Here is a 20,219-nt window from a genome sequence, read left to right as displayed (position 1 = left end):
GGGTCTTTCCATGAAATGTGCAAGATATGCACAGATATTATTACTGAACAGTAGGATGTAATTATGTAATTATGTTTTGGTTTTCGCGGTGCAGATAAGAGAAGGAGGAAGATGCTACGCATGCGCTCGGACATGGACTGTATCACAGCGCCGCCTGACACGCATACCCAATCGAATACCACACACTTTTGCGTCACCGTATGCACGCAGCTTTCCTCACAAACGCTTGTCTAAACGCGGAATAAATCAAGACGCAACGCTACTGTTGCGTCTTCGGTCCTGGGGGTCATGTCGGGGGGGGGGGGGGTCTGACCCGTCCTGGTGGTCTGTGGTCCTGGGGGGGGGGGGGGGGGGGGGTTGGTCTGGTCCTGGGGGGGGGGGGGGGGTCGGTCTGGGGGTGGTCTGCTAACAGCCTCAGGGCTGCAGGCCCTCTGCTCTTTAGACTGGAGCCTGGGCCGTCCTCACATCGGGACCACGGGATGAAGCAAGTCTTTCCACATCAGGTGGGTCCTGACGTCACGTAGGGGGCGGGTCGTTGAGTCAGCTAGGTCCTGACGTCACCTAGAGGCGTGTCGTTGATGTCAGGTGGGTTCTGACGTCATGGGAGGACAGCGGAACATAAACATGATACCGAACGGAGTCGGAACGGAGCCGTGAGAGGAGCCGTGACGCGCTGGTGCTCGTCCTCCGAGCTCCTGGTCCAACGGGTACACCGGTCTGGAGAGCAAGACGGGTTAGGCGGGAGGACGGTGTTGACCCCGGGACGGTCCCGACGGGAGGACTGGGTGGACCTCATGCTCCTCGTCGTCTGTACAGCTGAAACTCCTCGCCCTGTCAGCCAATCACGGCTCAAAGCTTGCGCATGCTCACTGAGGGAACGGCGTGTTACTAAATAAACACAAATTAACACGAAAAAGCTTCAGTCTGATCCGAACGAGTAAGACACACACACACACACACACACACACGCACACGCACACACGCACACATACTCACTGTTTAAACTTTAGTCGGTGGTCAATAAAGTTGATTGTGATCCCCAAGATCGTTGTCATGGGACCCCTGGTCCAGTCCTATCCTGGTTGCTATCGGTTGCAACACATCCCATAATATGTGTTGAAGAAGAGAGGCCACACCCCTCATGACCTGAGCATGTCTGTTGAAGGCGATAGGCCCGACCTATATCATTACAACTATATCTATATCGACTGTATTGTACATTTACTATATTCTCTATCTATACATTTGTTGTATATCTATCTGTACTATATTCTATGTCTGTATATCCTTTTATGCATTATATTCTATATCTGTACACTATATCCTTTATATATGTAGCCTACCATATTATATATCTGTAGGCTATAATATATCCTTTATATGTAATGTATGATCCTTTATGATCCTTTCCCTAAATGTATGATGATGTGTTTTGAAAGGCGCCTCTAAATTAAATGTATTATTATTATTATTATTATATGCGTACTATATTCCTTATCTAGATACTATATCCTTTATATATGTACTATATTATACTATATCATCTATCCTTTATATATGTACTATATACTATATCCTTTATATTTATGTGCTATATTCTATATCTATAGACTATATCCTTCATATATGTAGGCCTACTATATTCTATACTATCTACTATATCCTTTATATATGTACTATATTCTATATCTATATACTATATTCTTTATATATATTTCAATTATTCAATACTATATATCGATGTATTTACTTTATCTCACATGATGCAGGGGAAAACTGATATTTGTGATGTGATGACACCTGTCTCTGCTTTTCTCTCTACCTGTCTGTCTGTCATTCTCTCAACCTGTCTGTCCACCTGCCTGTCTTTCTACCTCTCTTCCTGTCAGTCTCTCTACATGTCTGTTGGTCTACGTGTCCATCTCCCTACCTGGCGATCTGTCTCTCTCTCTCCATCTGTCTGTGGGTCTACCTGTCTGTCTACCCTTCTGTCTGTTTCTACCTGTCTGTCTGTCTGTCTGTCTGTCTGTCTGTCTGTCTGTCTGTCTGTCTGTCTGTCTGTCTGTCTGTCTACCTGTCTTTCGCTCTACTCTCTCTCAATCTGTCTGTGGGTCTACCTGTCTGTCTGTCTACCTGTCTCTCTTTGTTCAGCAGGTATGGAGGGGCAAGCTGGGACTTCGAGACACGGATACTGTGGCTACTGCAGGCTGGTCTACACTAGACTGGACCAGGTAGTGGTCTACACTTGACCGGACCAGGTAGTGGTCTACTGTACCCTGGACTAGACCGGACCAGGTAGTGGTCTACTGTACCCTGATCGTCTCTCTCTCTCTTCCTGTCTGTCTCTCAGCATGTCTCCAGCTCCCGTCACATGGCCCGGGTGCGTCTGTCCTCCCGAAGCTCCACCCTCAGAGGCTCCGCCCCCAGAGGCTCCACCCTCAGAGGCTCCGCCCCCAGAGGCTCCGCCCTCAGCAGCCTGATGGAGCGTTTCCTGGAGGACGTCCTGCTGCACCACCCGGACCGCTACGCTGGCTCAAGGTACCTCCCCCCTCCCACTCTCTCTCCCCCCTCTTCCCCTCTCTCTCCCCCCTCCCCTCCTCTCTCCGCCCTCCCTCCTCTCCCCCCCACCCGCTCTCTCTCCCCCTCCCCTCCTCTCTTTCCCTTCTCTCTCCCCCCTCACCTTCTCTCTCCCCCCTCACCCTCTCTCTCCCCCCTCCCCTCCTCTCTTTCCCTTCCTCTCCCCCCTCACCCTCTCTCTCCCCCCTCCCCTCCTCTTTTTCCCTTCCTCTCCCCCCTCCCCTCCTCTCTCCCCCCTTCTCTCCCTCCCTCTCTCTCCCCCTCACCTCCCCTGACTCCCCCTCCTTTGTGGGTTTCAGCCCCCCCCATGCGGACCTCCCCCCGTTTCCAGGGCCCGGCGTCTCCCACGGCGACGGCCAGTCGCTAGGGAGGCGGGACCCCCTCTCAGGCCCCCCAGCGGCCCACCACAGCCAATCAGAGAGGCTGCTGTTTGGGGAGGCGGTGCTTGATGGGCCCTTTTCACCAATCACAGAGCACGACACAAAACAGTCACCTGAAGACACGCCCCTCAAACACCCACCTCGGAAAGACACGCCCCTCCCACACCCACCTCGGGAGGACACGCCCCTCCTACACTCACCTGGGGAAGACACGCCCCTCCCACACTCACCTGGGGAAGACACGGCCCTCCCACACCCACCTCGGGAAGACACGCCCGTCCCACACTCACCTGGGGAAGACACGGCCCTCCCACACCCACCTCGGGAAGACACGCCCGTCCCACACTCACCTGGGGAAGACATGCCCCTCCCACACTCACCTGGGGAAGACACGCCCCTCCAACACTCACCTGGGGAAGACATGCCCCTCCAATACTCACTTGTCTCCGCCCCCTTCTCGGTTCACAGGAAGTGCCACAGGAAGACTGAGCGCAGGAGAAAACCTTCCTCCTCCTCTTCCTCATTCTACGCCCCACAGCCTGGCCCCTCCCCCCTACCGGGCCCCTCCCCCCTACTGGGCCCCTCCCCCCTCCTCTCCAAGGGGACTGGCTGTGGTTCCCCAGGCCCCCCCCCCCTCCTCACCAGGGGGTCTGGCTGTAGTTCCCCCGGCCCCCCCCCCCTCCTCACAAGGGGGTCTGGCTGTAGTTCCCCCGGCCTCCTGCAGGGGGGGACGGAGAGCTTCCACTACAGCTCGTCTGGTTCTCAGAGGACGTGTGCGAGCGACTCCTGGGACACACCTGTACAGGTAAGACCAGGTAACATGAGACACACCTGTACAGGTAAGACCAGGTAACATGAGACACAGCTGTACAGGTAAGACCAGGTAACATGAGACACAGCTGTACAGGTAAGACCAGTTAACCAGAGACACACCTGTACAGGTAAGACCAGGTAACATGCCACACACCTGTACAGGTAAGACCAGGTAACATGAGACACACCTGTACATGTAAGACCAGGTAACACAAGACCACCTGTACAGGTAAGACCAGGTAACATGAGCCACACCTTTACAGGTAAGACCAGTTAGGATGAGACACACCTGTACAGGTAAGAGTAGGAAGGATGTGACCAGGTTGACCGCTCGGCGCAGCACTGCGTCCTTCATCAGCGTCTTCTGTCTCTTCAGGCGACCTTAAAGAGCAGGGGGCCCTGCCCACCCACCCAGATGGGCCAATCAGAGGCCTGGAAGCTGACCTGTCTGACGGAGAGCCAGGTGAGGCTGGATAACCTGGTGTACGCCCAGCAGCTAGACTCCGCCCTCAGGACCCTCCCGGTGGAGAGGGGGTGGAGCCGACCTCTAGACTCCGGCCTCAGGACCCTCCCGGCGGAGAGGGGGTGGAGCCGACCTCTAGACTCCGCCCTCAGGACCCTCCCAGCAGACAGGGAGTGGAGCCGACCTCTAGACTCCGCCGACAGGACCCTCCCAGCGGACAGGGGGAGGAGCCGACCTTTAGACTCCGCCCTCAGGACCCTCCCAGCAGACGGTGGGCGTGGCCTACAGGTGGGCTACAGGTGTGTCCCCGTTGAGGAGCTGAGGCCCCGCCCCCGCTACATCCCAGAGTCCTTCAGGGGGAAGACGCTGGCCCAGGTGCAGTGGGAGGACCAGGAGAAGGTGGAGGCGCTGGTGCAGCAGTTCAGAGGCTCCGCCTTCCTGTGCTACTTCCAGACGGAAGCCCTGGCCAGGTGAGTTCACCTGAAGGGGCGTCAACCTGTCCCTCTGCTGAGCAGCCAATAGAACGCTAGCTCCGGGTTAATGTGCATGATGTCATCAGATATGGTGGGAGGAGCCAGGTCGAGGGGAGGCGTGGCCAGGACAAGGAAGTGGAATCAGAGGATGCTGCCAAGCTCCTCCCCTTATTGGATCACCATGACGATGAGGCCCCAGCATGCACAAGGAGGAGGAGGACGAGGGCGTTCAGAGCGGCGTCACGATGCCAGGTCACATGATGTCACCTAGAGTCAATAAGCTAGTTATAGTTAGAGGTAGGACACTAGCGTCCTAGTTAGTTAGGTAATGATAGCGGATAGATAGGGATTGGAATGGTTAGCTCTAGTCATAGTGAGTTAGCTTTAGTTATGGTTGGCTCTAGTCATAGTGAGTTAGCTTTAGTTAAGGTTGGCTCTAGTCATGGTGCGTTAGCTTGAGTTAAGGTTAGCTCTAGTCATGGTGAGTTAGCTTGAGTTAAGGTTAGCTCTAGTCATGGTGAGTTAGCTTGAGTTAAGGTCAGCTCTAGTCATGGTGAGTTAGCTTTAGTTAAGGTTAGCTCTAGTCATGGTGAGTTAGCTTTAGTTAAGGTTAGCTCTAGTCATACTGTGTTAGCTTTAGTTCATGGTTAGCTTTAGTCATAGAGAGTAAAGTTTAGTTCTAGTTAGTGTTCCTTGTGGTTAACTTTAGTCATAGTGAGTGAGTTCTAGTTAGTGTTCCTTGTGGTTAACTTTAGTCATAGTGAGTAAGTTCTAGTGAGTGTTCCTTGTGGTAAACTTTAGTCATAGTGAGTTAGTTCTAGTTAGTGCTCCTTGTGGTTAACTTTAGTCATAGTGAGTTAGTACTAGTTAGTCACTGGTTTTACTCCTCTCTCATCAGGTGGTCAAAGTGAGTCATGGAACCCAGACTGCCCCATTGGTCCTCCCATCTGTCTGTCAGCCAGTCCAGCCCCGCCCCCCCTTGCCTCCAGAGGAGCAGCCAGCCAATCAGGAGCGGGCCGAGGGCCCGGAGGAGGAGGGGGGGCGGCTTCCCCCCCCCTACTCCGCCCTGCTGGCCCCCCTGCAGCCCGGCGCCCCCCTCCTCCTCCTCCTCGGTCCCCCCGCCCGCCGGGCACCGCCCCCCGGCTCCGCCCCCCAGGCCACGCCCCCCGGCTCCGCCTCCAGCCGCTGCCGGAGGCGGAGCCGGCCGCTGGAGGCGGCGAGGTCGAAGGTCAGGTACCAGCGCCCCCCGCTGCGCTGGTACGACCCGGTCGCCCGCCGTGTCCTGGGGTCACGACCCTGCACGCCCCGCGGCAACACCGTCGCTAGGCAACTGTTCAGGAGCCTCAGCCCCGACCTCAACGCCCACGGGAAGGGAGGGGGGGCGGGCGGGAGGAGGAGGAGGAGGGGGGGTGGGGAGGAGGGGGGCACCCCCCCTGGGGTCAAAGGTCAGAGGTCGTCATCAGACCAGACCCAGACCTTCGGCCGCCTCCCCCTAGGCACGCTCCGAGCGGATCCCCGCGAGCACAGGACGCCCAGGGGGCGTGGCCGCAGGAAAGGGGGGAGGGGTCAGACCCCAGGGAGGGGGAGGGGCCGAAGGCGGGAGATCAGGGATGCTTCATCCCGCCCCCCCCCCGGGAGGAGAGTCGGGCGGCGGGTTGGAGAACTCAGGAAAGTCCCAGGCTCTGAGGGCCCGCTGGAGGCCTCGGCTCGGAGCCCGAGAGTCCGGAGGAAGACGGGCTGCCCCTGCTGCAGCTAGGGGGCGCTATTTAGACCATATATATATCATATAATGTATAGACTATATATATATATCATATAATGTATAGACTATAGATATATATATCATATAATGTATAGACTATAGATATATCATATAATGTATAGACTATGTATATATATCATATAATGTATAGACTATATATACATCATATAATGTATAGACTATATATACATCATATAATGTATAGACTATATATATATATATATCATATATGTTTAGACTATATATATATAATGTATAGACTATGTATATATATATCGTATAATGTATAGACCCTCATCCTCATCGTCCTCATCGTCATCCGCTTATCCGGGGTCGGGTCGCGGGGGGAGCAGCTCAAGCAGGGGGCCCCAGACTTCCCTTTCCCGGGCCACATTGACCAGCTCTGACGGGGGGATCCCGAGGCGTTCCCAGGCCAGTGTTGAGATATAATCTCTCCACCTAGTCCTGGGTCTTCCCCGAGGTCTCCTCCCCACTGGACGTGCCTGAAACACCTCCCAAGGAAGGCGCCCAGTGGGCATCCTTACCAGATGCCCGAACCACCTCAGCTGACTCCTTTCTAAGTAAAGGAGCAGACCATATATATATATCATATAATGTATAGACTATATATATATATCATATAATGTATAGACTATACATATCATATAATGTATAGACTATATATATTATAATGGAGAGACTATGTATATATATCAAATAATGTCTAGACTATATATATATATCATATAATGTAAAGACTATATATATATATATCATATAATGTATAGACTATATATATATCATATAATGTATAGACTATATATATATCATATAATGTATAAACTATAGATATATATCATATAATGTATAGAATATGGATATAGATCATATAATGTATAGACTATATATATAGATATCATATAATGTATAGACTATGTATATATCATATAATGTATAGACTATATATATTTATTACAGGGCTCTTCTCAAAGCCGTGGAACGCTCCGTCGACTTGCATGGGCCTTCACAACTTCCGGCTGTGAATTATTTTTTGATAATTCACCTTTGCTAAGCATAAAATGACCGCTGTCAAGGAAAGTGGATTTTTTGACGTCTTCCGTATCACTCCGCAAGTAGTCCGGTAACTTGTCAACGTCTTTGGCAGACTATTTCTCTGCTGATCTACGAATGGTAACAAATAAATTGTAAAAAGACACACCATGTGAAGTTATTTTTTCATTTTGGCTAGTAGGCGTGTAATAAGCGGGATAATGTATAGAACGCTGGTCATTGACGAAAATAGGTTTATTTTTGATAATGACCGGCGTTCTATGCATTATCCCTTACATACCATGTAATATATAGAAGTGTATATTTAAGCAATAGATCCCGCCAGGCTGTGGTATGTGCTCATTATACCACTGTTAAGGGGCGTTGTCCGGCCCCGACGCGCAGCGGAGGGCCGGCGACCCCCTTCACAGTGGTATAATGTGAGCACATACCACTGACTGAAGTGATCTATTGCTTTTATACAACGATTACTGTTATGGCGAAACGAAAGTCATAGACACACTACATTTAAAAAGAAACAAAGAAAGTCAAAGTAGCCGTTTTGTTAAAGAATACAAAAAAGTAGTCCCTCCTGGCTCCCGCTATGCATCGACGGTCGCTATGCAACACACTTTAGCGTCCCTCCGAGAGAAGGCTCCGATAGAGCGGTTCGCCGGCAATTTATCCTATGGAGCAGTTCACTCGCCGATTTTAGACTTCAGTGAACTGTGCATATTTCCCCGCTGGTGAATCCCCTCCTCCATGGTCAAGCTAAATCTCCGTGTGATAAAGTTTCTTACGATACTTTGTAACGGTTTCCTCTTCAAGGCGAGGAGTGATACTTTCACAAAATGATCGGGCGTCATAGCAGTTATGTATACGCTCTTTATACAACAGTTGGGAACCAATCATATCGCTGGATTTAGGTCCCCCATTGTATAAATATATATATATATGCAAGGGATAATGCCCGACGAGGTGTCCATTATCAGGAATTAATGGACGACGTGGAGGCGTGAACCGTCCGACGCGAAGCGGAGGACGCGTTGTCCGGCCTCGACGTGCAGCGGAGGGCCGGCGACCCCCTTCACAGTGGTATAATGAGCACATGCCACTGACTGAAGTGATCTATTGCTTTTATACAACGGTTACTGTTATGGCGAAACGAAAGTCATAGACACACTACATTTAAAAAGAAACCAAGAAAGTCAAAGTAGCCGTTTTATTAAAGAATACAAAAAAGTTGTCCCTCCTGGCTGCCGCTATGCGTCGACGGTCGCTATGCAACACACTTTAGCGTCCCTCCGAGAGAAGGCTTCGATACAGCGGTTCGCCGGCAATTTATCCTATGGAGCAGTTCACTCGCCGATTTTAGGCTTCAGTGAACGGTGCTATTGCTTTTAACTGTTAAAATTATGGCAAAATGACTCCACACACACACACTAGTAAAAATACGGTTGTATTCTTTGACACTTTCCACTTCAAGGCGCGGAGTGATACTTTCACAAAATGATTGGGCGTCATAGCAGTTATGTATACGCTCATTATACAACAGTTAGGAACCAATCAGATCGCTGGATTCAGGCCCCCCGTTGTATAATATATTTTATATACAGGTAAGTATTAACTATGAGGGCCGTCGGAGAGGAGCGGGACCGGCCCAGCAGGGGGCGCTGTGGGGGCCCCGAGCACAGCGGAGCGGCGAAGAAGAGCAGCACAGCGGAGCGGCGAAGAAGAGCAGCACAGCGGAGCGGCGAAGAAGAGCAGCACAGCGGAGCGCAGGAGAAGAGCAGCACAGCGGAGCGGAGGAGAAGAGCAGCACAGGGAGCCGAGAAGAAGAGCAGCGGAGCGGCGAAGAAGAGCAGCACAGGGAGCCGAGAAGAAGAGCAGCACAGCGGAGCGGCGAAGAAGAGCAGCACAGGGAGCCGAGAAGAAGAGCAGCACAGTGGAGCGCAGGAGAAGAGTAGCCCGGGTCCAGTGACAGCGGGTCCAGAGACCGACAGCGGGTCCAGCGACCGACAGCGGGTCCAACAGACCGCAGACCGGAGGAGCATCACCAGGTGAGGACGTCCACAGCCTGTGAGGGGTTAGCTGTTGTTACAGTGTTTCAGTTACAGAAGATGCTGATTGTTATTAATATTTTCAACTAACCAATAGCCATGCATTTTAAAAATGTCAATGAACTATGATCCCTGAATAACATCTATTGCATAGTTGATTTGCATACATAGTTTACTACACTTTCCATTGAACAGTTACCCCTGTAACCCATACATTGACTCATTTTATAATGTAATCAAATGCTCATAACCTAAGGACAAAAAATGATTTTGTTGGCTTCATATCCTAATAGCTGAACCTGTTATACGTTGTTAAGTTATAGACAAAATGTTATGATATTATGCACAAATTTGTTGCATTATTGACCGGGGTTTCCACATTATAGCTATGGGTTTAATTACAATTGTTATTACATATTGGGTCGTTGTTATACTCTGGCCTCTTACAAGCCTGTTGCATTGACTACATGTACAATACTATTCTGGTTCTTTACTTGGCCTACATTGTGTTTGACCAGTGCCTCTCTCTCTCACACGTGTGGGACATCACCCTCCGTCCTCCTCCATCACTCTCCATCACCCTCCTCCTCCTCCTCCTCCACACACCATCTTTCTTTTTGATTCTAACTTTTACACATTGTTGTTCTAGCCACCATCTCTGCGGCCACACACAGAGCGGGCTGGAGCCGCCCTCCTGGCCTCCTGCCGCCCTGCCACCAACATGGTAAATAGGATCTGAGGTTATTTAATGTTTTCTCCTTTCATAAACAATTGTGCAAATCTCCTTCCTATGACAAAAACATAGGAAGGAGCACATTTGTGATAATGATGTTCCACTATCATTATCACAAAAGAACACACTCGCATCACATATCAAAGTAATAATAACAGCAACAATGTGTTCTGCACAGGGCAGGAAACAACCACCTGTGAAGAGCTGCCAAAAGTGTGGACGCCCTCTAAAGGGGCACAGGCTGCCCATAGGACCGAGCTGCGGCCTGGAGCCTGACCCACATAACCTAGAAAGAAACACAGAAGCCAAGTTTAGAAGAAGGCTCGCTTTGGACCACAGGAGAAGGCAGAGGCCCCAGCACCGAGACGCTTCTATGGTGGGACACACACACACACACACACACACACACACACACACACACACACACACACACACACACACACACACACACACACACACACACACACACACACACACACACACACACACACACACACACACACTTCAGGGAGATCTGCCAAATACAATAATGGTAACACTTTTTTTCATGCCCAGGACAAGAACCAACTACCTGTGAAGAGCTGCCTAAAGTGTGGACGCCCCCGAAAGGGTCACAAGCTGCCAATAGGACCCGGCTGCACCCTGGAGTTAGACCCACACCTCCTTCAAAAAAACAAAGGCACGAGCAGCATTGTGGGTGACCCCGGCCTCCCCTCACACAGCCTCTTAAGTCTCCTGCCGTCTGGGGGTGCATGTCAGCCAGACAACCACACGTTAACTTTACTGCAGTCTTTGGAGGTGCTCGAGGTTCATTACGACGTGCACCTCCAGACTGCTGAAGCGTTTTTATTCATGTGCCATAAAATAACTGAAGTGTCACTACAGTATCACAGCTGTGATACACATGACCCTGTGAGCATTGAGTGAGCATCGAGTGTTTCTGGAGCTGCAGTGTAAACAAGTGTTTCTGGAGCTGCAGTGTAGACGAGTGTTTCTGGAGCTGAGCTGCAGTGTAAACGAGTGTTTCTGGATCTGCAGTGTAAACAAGTGTTTCTGGAGCTGCAGTGTAAACGAGTGTTTCTGGAGCTGCAGTGTAAACAAGTGTTTCTGGAGCTGCAGTGTAGACGAGTGTTTCTGGAGCTGAGCTGCAGTGTAAACAAGTGTTTCTGGAGCTGCAGTGTAAACGAGTGTTTCTGGAGCTGCAGTGTAAACAAGTGTTTCTGGAGCTGCAGTGTAGACGAGTGTTTCTGGAGCTGAGCTGCAGTGTAAACGAGTGTTTCTGGAGCTGCAGTGTAAACAAGTGTTTCTGGAGCTGCAGTGTAGACGAGTGTTTCTGGAGCTGCAGTGTAGACGAGTGTTTCTGGAGCTGAGCTGCAGTGTAGACGAGTGTTTCTGGAGCTGCAGTGTTTCTGGAGCTGCAGTGTAGACAAGTGTTTCTGGAGCTGCAGTGTTTCTGGAGCTGCAGTGTAGACGAGTGTTTCTGGAGCTGAGCTGCAGTGTAAACGAGTGTTTCTGGAGCTGCAGTGTTTCTGGAGCTGCAGTGTAGACAAGTGTTTCTGGAGCTGCAGTGTTTCTGGAGCTGAGCTGCAGTGTAAACGAGTGTTTCTGGAGCTGCAGTGTAGACGAGTGTTTCTGGAGCTGCAGTGTAAACGAGTCCTGTGTTTCAGAGTTCCGTAACCATGGCTACCGTGCGAGGTGAGGAAAGGGGCGGAGCCTGGCTGCTCCCGGGCCTCCAGTGCTCGGTGTGCGCCCAGCCGTGCTCTAGCCACGCCCTGCTGCTGGCACACACGGCCGCCGCACATCCAATCAGGCTCGATCGCACGGCGGTGGGTCGGCTCGGCAACGTCATAGCCTATCAGGAGACGGCGAGGCTGTTCCACTGCTCCGACTGCTTCTTCACCTGCAGAGACTTCTCCAGGCTGTTCACCCACCTCCTCACCACGCACTGCAGCCGGGAGGAGGAGGAGGAGGAGCAGGAGGAGCAGCAGGGCGGACCCCCAGAGCAGCAGGGCGGGCCCCCAGAGCAGCAGGGCGGACCCCCAGAGCAGCAGGGCGGGCCCCCAGAGCAGCAGGGCGGACCCCCAGAGCAGCAGGGCGGACCCCCAGAGCAGCAGGGCGGACCCCCAGAGCAGCAGGGCGGACCCCCAGAGCAGCAGGGCGGACCCCCAGAGGAGCAGGGCGGGCCCCCAGACGTCATCAGCTACTCACAGAGCCGCTACGTCTGCGTGCTCTGTGGCTGGAGGACCAAGCTGAGAGGTGAGCCCCTCCCCCACCTGGGGGCGGAGCTACAGACGGGGCGGGGCTACACCTGGGTTGAACTGTAGATCTACCTGTAGTGTTCACCTGTAGTTTGATTCCATCAAAGCCGCTAACGAAAGCGGCACTTAGTTGATTAAGCCCGGTTAGAACTATCGCCAACTTCCACTTGAGGCTAAAGCCGTTCCATCAACGCAGTTCAGCCGCGCCTCGCTCAGGTTAGTTCAAGCCAGGCTTACGTTATCGTGGATTAAGCTCGCTCACGAGATATGTAACCAGCCCAGAACCGTGAATGTCGAATCATGGATCAAATGTCCGAAAAGGACCGAGCGGGATCTACTCCAGCGGGGAACAGAAGCTGCTTGTGGAGGTCTATGAGGAGTACAATTATATAATAACTCAAAGAGGAAACACCGTAACCATTGATAAAAACAGGGAGGTCGGCTGGCATGAAATGGCCCATCTTTTGAAGGAATAAATAGTATTAGGGTGGGTAACATATTTAGATTTGTAATCAGGGAGATGGTCTCTAGGTAACGTGTCGGACTTGCACTCGGCTCGGCGGGTTCGATCCCCACCTAATTAGTCATTTAGGAGAGATTACTGGAGAAATCAAAAAACTTTTCATGCCGTTTATTTTTCACTTTGAATATTCTAAATTGACTGACCATAGTATTATAGTATCTAATAGTATTTCTCTCAACAGAAGTGGTCTTGGCTGCCTGCCGAGAAACTCACCTGAATGGAATTCATGTGGCTGCCAATTTCCCATGCAGCAGTGTCTTCATTTCACTATCAGTAACGTTAATATTAACATTAACCCTACCATGGGGTTTTGCATGTTATATTTGGGTTCTAGGGATATTGTAAGACCTATTTATTACATGAAAAGTCAATTGTTAGGCCTAATTTCTCTGATATAAAGGGAATTACAAAAATAAGCCAACGGCAAAAATTCAATGACGCACTCAGGATGTGAACTCGGGTCGCCCGTACTCCAGGCTAATAATGCTAGACCACTCACCCGAATGCTGGTTCCCCAATTTGATAGAATACATATATTTGTCCAAAAATGTGCTGAGAAAATATCCCGGATTACAATAGATAGGAATTAATTAAATTATTTCATTTGCATAATTTAATCTTAGACCCTTAGTGAAAATATAGGCAGTTTGTACTTGATATATGTATATTTATGAGAAAATCGTGAGGACTAGGCTTGGCGGAACCTTCTGATGGTACACTTGTTTCCGACAGATGGACTTCTCTGAAACACCGCTCAAGTAAGCCTGACAGTTAGCCTGGTACCGACCAGGTTAGTTTGGTCGGATAAATTGCCATGGTTACTTAGCGGAGATTACCTTAAAGGGGACCTATTATGCTTTTTCGACTTTTATGACCTATAAACGTTGTTTATAGGTAATAATGATTGATAGTCATGTTTAACCATACAAAGTGTCAAATAATGACGTACATGCATTTCAACGTATTCCCTGCTGCTGACAGTCTGGGGTGGCTGTGCAGAGCACTAAACACTCGGGACAACGTTTGCGATTCACTTGTTCACATTTCCGGGAAATCATCGACGTAGACGTACTCCTGCCACGCCCCCATATGCCTGGTCAAATCCGCCCACGCGCGTGCTTCAAGGAAGGTAACCAATCACAACAGAGTTGGGTTGGCAGGAGGGGGGCGAGGGGGCGGAAGGTCGAAACCGAGCGTTGACAGAGAAGGCTGAAAGCTCCCAGATGAGAGGAAGAGTTTCCCGAAAATCGACATCGTTTTTTGTGTATGGTTAAACATGACTATCAATCATTATAACAACGTTTATAGGTCATAAAAGTCGAAAAGCATAATAGTTCCCCTTTAAGTCACGTTGATGGAACACAACTCTAGCTTAAAGTGGCGAGGCTAAGCGAAATAAGCTCAACTTTGCCTTTAGCTTGGTTGATGGAGTACCCCTCTGGTCCTGATCTGTGTGTGTGTGTGTGTGTGTGTGTGTGTGTGTGTGTGTGTGTGTGTGTGTGTGTGTGTGTGTGTGTGTGTGTGTGTGTGTGTGTGTGTGTGTGTGTGTGTGTGTGTGTGTGTGTGTGTGTGCGCCTCCCTCCCCAGGCCTGGCCCTCAGTCACGTGGTCACGGTCCACCGGCTGGAGGGCCGGTTCTCCTGCAGCCGCTGCCCCTCCAGCTTCCTGCTGCCGGCCCAGCTGAGTCAGCACCTCAGCCTCCAGCACCGGCCGGCCCGCTACGGCTGCCCCTACTGCCCCTTCACCGCCCACGGCCTGGGGGCCTTCAGGAGGCACTGCCAGCGCTGCAGGGGGGGGGCGGGAGGAGGGGGAACAGGGGGAACAGGGAGGAGGAGGAGCAGCAGAACGGTGTTGAGGAAGGAGAGGAGCAGGACGAGTAGGGTTCCATTGAAGCGCTAGCTAGGGTTAGGGTTAGGGTTAACCCTAGCTAGGGTTAGGGTTAACCCTAGCTGGGGTTGGGGGTTAGCTAGGGTTAGGGTTAGCCCTAGCTACCCTCCTGCTGGCTAGGTGGTTTATGAGTGATTTCTGATGTTTTTTATATTTTGCTTAACTAATAAAATGAAAACGGTCCCATGCGTATGGTGAATGTAAACGCGTTACTTCCGCCCCCTGGTGTCTGGAGGCTCACATGCAGCCTGATACAGACCCGTCGTCTCCCGGCCTCATCAGTCCTCCGCCGGCAGGGGGCAGCACATCCGTGTGGCCCCATACCCGCAGAGGCCTGCGAAGTAGAATGACCCTCCCCATGGAAGACCTCTGAACTTGTACCCTGTCGTCTGTGACCCTTACCCCTTATCAGTGAGCCCTATCCTTATCAATGGGCCGTGCTTTGATCACTGAGTTGTGATCGCCGAGGCCGCCATGGTGCTGCGGTCTCTGTGTGTCCTGCGGGCCCAGGCCGCCGCCTCACTAAGCGGCCTGCCTGCCGCGCTTCTCCCCGGCGGCTCGGGGCTCGACCTCCCCGGCTCGGGGCTCGTCCTCCGGTCGCTGTCAACGGACGTCTTCCAGAACCTGGCCCTGGAGGACTGGATACACGACAACGTGGACCTCCAGAGCCGCAGCATCCTGCTGCTGTGGAGGAACTCGGCTGCGGTGGTGGTGGGTCGGCACCAGAACCCATGGCAGGAGTGCGACCTGCGGCTGATGAGGCGCAGCGGGGTGCCCGTGGCCCGGCGGCGCAGCGGCGGCGGAACGGTGTTCCACGACCCGGGGAACCTCAACCTAACGTTCTTCAGCTCCAGGAAGAACTACGACCGTGCCCGGAACCTGCGCGTGGTCACCGGGGCGCTGAGGGCGCTGCGGCCCGGGATCGACGTCCGGGCGACGGACCGCTTCGATATCCTACTTGACGGTCACTACAAAATATCAGGTGGGCAGAGGGCTTCGTGCGGACACGTTTTATTCATTCAGATTATTGATCCATACGTTATTGATCGATATGTTATGGGGCTATATGATATTGATCTATTGATCTGTACGTTGTGTATGTTGTTGATACCTTTTTGATTTGTATAAGAATGGGATCAGGGATGGGAGCGATATTATTGTTGTGTTGATGTGTTGCGGATGGTTGTTGTTGTGATGTTGATGTGTTGTTGCTGATGTGATGTTGTGTTGTTGTTGATGTGTTTTTGCATTGCTGATCTTTGTTGACGGGTTATTGACAGTTTATTGATGTGTTGACAGTTTATTGATGGGTTGCTGTCTTGTTGTTGACGTGTTGACGGGTTGTTGACAGTTTATTGATGTGTTGTTGACGGGTTGTTGACAGTTTATTGATGAGTTGCTCTCTTGTTGCTGTGTTGTTGATGTGTTGTTGGTTGATGACGTGTTGTTGTTGGTACCAGGCACGGCGGCTAAGCTGGGCCGCACCGCCGCCTACCACCACTGCACCCTGCTGTGCTCCGCCGACCGCCCGCTGCTGGCCTCTCTGCTCCGCCCCACCTGCCACGGTATCCATAGCAACGCCACGGCCAGCCTCCCCGCCCCCGTTCAGAACCTGATGGACCACGACCCCTCCCTGACCCCCGAGAGCATCACCCGCCAGCTGGCCCAGCAGTACCTAGCAGGTACATGTCTCACTCTCTCCCACCTGTCTCACTGACCAAGCAGTACCTAGCAGGTACATGTCTCACTCTCTCCCACCTGTCTCACTGACCGAGCAGTACCTAGCAGGTACATGTCTCACTCTCTCCCACCTGTCTCACTGACCGAGCAGTACCTAGCAGGTACATGTCTCACTCTCTCCCACCTGTCTCACTGACCGAGCAGTACCTAGCAGGTACATGTCTCACTCTCTCCTACCTGTCTCACTGACCGAGCAGTACCTAGCAGGTACATGTCTCACTCTCTCCCACCTGTCTCACTGACCAAGCAGTACCTAGCAGGTACATGTCTCACTCTCTCCCACCTGTCTCACTGACCGAGCAGTACCTAGCAGGTACATGTCTCACTCTCTCCCACCTGTCTCACTGACCGAGCAGTACCTAGCAGGTACATGTCTCACTCTCTCCCACCTGTCTCACTGACCGAGCAGTACCTAGCAGGTACATGTCTCACTCTCTCCCACCTGTCTCACTGACCGAGCAGTACCTAGCAGGTACATGTCTCACTCTCTCCCACCGGTCTCACTGACCGAGCAGTACCTAGCAGGTACATGTCTCACTCTCTCCCACCTGTCTCACTGACCGAGCAGTACCTAGCAGGTACATGTCTCACTCTCTCCCACCTGTCTCACTGACTCCCTTCTCCTTGCATCACCGTATGAGCCTCTTGTTCCCTCCCCTCGTTAACACCTCGTTAACCTCCCAGCGTTAACCCCTGTCCCCCTGGTTAACCCCTGACCCCCCTGGTTAACCCCTGTCCCCCCTGGTTAAACCCTGTCCCCCCTGGTTAACCCCTGTCCCCCCTGGTTAACCCCTGTCCCCCCTGGTTAACCCTGTTTAACCCCGGTTAACCCCTGTCCCCCCTGGTTAACCCTGTTTAACCCCGGTTAACCCCTGTCCCCCCTGGTTAACCCTGGTTAACCCCTGTCCCCCCTGTCCTCCCTGATTAACCCCTGTCCCCCCTGGTTAACCCCTGTCCCCCCTGGTTAACCCTGGTTAACCCCTGTCCCCCCTGTCCTCCCTGGTTAACCCCTGTCCCCCCTGGCTAACCCTGGTTAACCCCTGTCCCCCCTGGCTAACCCTGGTTAACCCCTGTCCCCCCTGGTTAACCCCTGTCCCCCCCTGGTTACCCCTGGTTACCCCCTGTCCCCCAGAGTTCGGCTCGGGGGGGCTCCCCGTGGTCCCGGTGCAGCCCTCTGACCCGGCCTTCGGGGGGATCGACCGTGCGGCGGCGGCGCTGCGCGGCTGGGACTGGACGCACGGCCGGACGCCGCGCTTCAGCGTGGACACGGCCCTGGAGCTGGCGGACGGCGCGGCGGCGGCCACGGCCTCGGTGCACCTGGAGGTGAAGGCGGGCCGGGTGGAGTCGTGCCGGCTGGCCGTGGCCCCGGAGTGGCTCCCCGGGGGCCCCCCCGCCCGCCTGGCCGCCCGGCTGCTGGGGGCCCGCTTCTGCCCCTCGGAGGCGGCTGCCGTGGCGGAGGCCTTCCTGAGGGCCGAGGGGGGCGGGGCCACGGGGGCCCGTCTGGGGGCCCGCCTGGGGGACCTCTGTGACAAGATGGTGGCTCTGATGTGATTCCGTAAAGTTATGTTTTTATATGATGTAAAGAAAATAAAGATTAGTAACAAGTCCTTTGATTGTGTGTTCCTTGTGTTTGGATGTATGTGTGTTTGGGATGGCGTATGTATATATGTATATGTGTGTATGTATATGTGTGTATGTATATGTGTGTAATATGTATATATGTGTATGTATATATATGTGTATATGTATATATGTATGTATATATGTGTGAACCTCCTAAGATGGCGCAATTTGATTGGTTCGCTACCTCGGGATATTGGGCAGTATCCCGTGGTTGAGATCTCAATCTAAGGATATTGTTTTCATCGCAAAATGTCCCGCTTAGCGCTCGTGACAGTCGTCTCGTCACGCTAACAAAACAAATAAACCGCTCATGAAAACAAATAAACTCTTGCAAAAAATTTGATCTTGTTTACTTTTGGAGTGTTCATGTGTAGTATACACTAAAACAATTGTTCTCTTGTTAAATATGTACATTTATGTTCTTGGTAAATTCAGTAACGCAAACGTTCCTAATCGAAAACTTTTTATTACATGGACGAGCGCAACAAGTGACCCCTTTTTATTGCGTGGCAACCAGACAGCGGAATGCGCACGGCTGCGCAATAGGATGCGGAATGCCCACAGCTGCGCAATAGGACGCAGAATTCGCACTGCTGCGCAATAGGACGCAGAATGCGCACTGCTGCGCAGTAGGACGCTCTGGAACGCTCAGCGAGGCGCCAGCCCCGCACGCAGTTCTTCTGAGCCGACCATATGCTGGTGTGAACGGCGCTGTTAGCATCTCAGGCTGAAGCTCCTTTACCACGATGGGAAAAAAACAGAAGAAGGCTGCGGATGACAGGTGAGCCCGGTGTTAGTCCACGGCTACACTAGCCCAGCTAGCCGATAGCTCCCCGGATAGCAGAGGCGAAGATGTTTAAACGCAGCTAATGCTAAAGGGCTAGCTAGTGGCAAGCCGTGTGTGTGTGTGTGTGTGTGTGTGTGTGTGTGTGTGTGTGTGTGTGTGTGTGTGTGTGTGTGTGTGTGTGTGTGTGTGTGTGTGTGTGTGTGTGTGTGTGTGTGTGTGTGTGTGTGTGTGTGTGTGTGTGTGTGTGTGTGTGTGTGTGTGTGTGTGTGTGGGGCCAGCTCATCCTTTTCATTGTGTTTATTGTCTCCTCCATTCACCCTCTTTGACAACGAGGTGGCGGAGAGATGAACAGATCTGTCCCTCTCTGTCTGTCTGTCCCTCCCTCTGTCAGTCTGTCTCTCTCTTTGCATTGGCAGATTAAGGGAGGATGTTGTGGAACTATAATGTGTAAATCTATCTGTGTATATATGTAGGTATGTATGCATGTGTGTATATATATTGTATGTATGTATATATTGAATGCATGTATGTGTCCGGTCAGCAGCACTAGGAGGATGTGTAGGGTTCTAATGTGGGCTCTAATGTGGGCTCTAATGTGGGCTCTAGGGGGCTCTGATGGGGTTTCTGATGGGGGCTCTGATGTGGGCTCTAGGGGGTTCTGATGTGGGCTCTAGGGGGCTCTGATGTGGGCTCTAGGGGGCTCTGATGTGGGCTCTAGGGGGCTCTGATGTGGGCTCTAGGGGGCTCTGATGTGGGCTCTGATGTGGGCTCTAGGGGGTTCTAATGTGGGCTCTAGGGGGCTCTGATGTGGGCTCTAGGGGGTTCTGATGTGGGCTCTAGGGGGCTCTGATGTGGGCTCTGATGTGGGCTCTAGGGGGCTCTGATGTGGGTTCTGATGTGGGCTCTAGGGGGCTCTGATGTGGGCTCTGATGTGGGCTCTAGGGGGTTCTGATGTGGGCTCTAGGGGGCTCTGATGTGGGCTCTAGGGGTGTCTAATGTGGGCTCTAGGGGGTTCTGATGTGGGCTCTAGGGGTTTCTAATGTGGGCTCTAGGGGGTTCTGATGTGGGCTCTAGGGGTTTCTAATGTGGGC

General features: G+C 52.2%; 4 protein-coding genes across 4 annotated transcripts in view; all 4 read left to right on the top strand.

Moving 5' to 3' along the window:
- Positions 1-417: 417 nt before the first annotated feature.
- zdbf2 (zinc finger, DBF-type containing 2) lies at positions 418-6,462 on the top strand. The gene is made up of 9 exons (XM_056588493.1): positions 418-937; positions 2,155-2,231; positions 2,351-2,538; positions 2,877-3,499; positions 3,581-3,762; positions 4,147-4,703; positions 4,793-4,958; positions 5,605-6,091; positions 6,203-6,462. The coding sequence occupies exons 2-9, from the start codon at positions 2,157-2,159 to the stop codon at positions 6,460-6,462; spliced, it is 2,538 nt and encodes an 845-aa protein (XP_056444468.1). The 5' UTR covers positions 418-937; positions 2,155-2,156.
- A 2,763-nt stretch (positions 6,463-9,225) lies between these two features.
- On the top strand, positions 9,226-15,351 carry LOC130381072 (chromosome alignment-maintaining phosphoprotein 1-like). The gene is made up of 7 exons (XM_056588492.1): positions 9,226-9,578; positions 10,228-10,302; positions 10,490-10,687; positions 10,867-11,004; positions 11,979-12,567; positions 14,680-14,888; positions 15,214-15,351. Exons 2-7 carry the CDS (start codon positions 10,300-10,302, stop codon positions 15,349-15,351), a joined length of 1,275 nt encoding a protein of 424 aa, XP_056444467.1. The 5' UTR covers positions 9,226-9,578; positions 10,228-10,299.
- On the top strand, positions 14,915-18,935 carry lipt1 (lipoyltransferase 1). Its single transcript, XM_056588210.1, has 3 exons — positions 14,915-15,960; positions 16,439-16,660; positions 17,851-18,935. Exons 1-3 carry the CDS (start codon positions 15,453-15,455, stop codon positions 18,267-18,269), a joined length of 1,149 nt encoding a protein of 382 aa, XP_056444185.1. The 5' UTR covers positions 14,915-15,452; the 3' UTR covers positions 18,270-18,935.
- A 68-nt stretch (positions 18,936-19,003) lies between these two features.
- eif5b (eukaryotic translation initiation factor 5B) overlaps positions 19,004-20,219 on the top strand; it is a 33,951-nt gene continuing 32,735 nt past the window's right edge. The window contains exon 1 of the mRNA XM_056588209.1: positions 19,004-19,122. Coding sequence (XP_056444184.1) covers positions 19,088-19,122 — 35 coding nt within the window. The 5' untranslated portion in view covers positions 19,004-19,087. The remainder of the gene's footprint in view (positions 19,123-20,219) is intronic.

Source organism: Gadus chalcogrammus, chromosome 4 (assembly GCF_026213295.1).
Source record: "Gadus chalcogrammus isolate NIFS_2021 chromosome 4, NIFS_Gcha_1.0, whole genome shotgun sequence".
Lineage (NCBI taxonomy): Eukaryota > Metazoa > Chordata > Actinopteri > Gadiformes > Gadidae > Gadus > Gadus chalcogrammus.
This window is presented reverse-complemented; position numbering and strand designations above follow the sequence as displayed.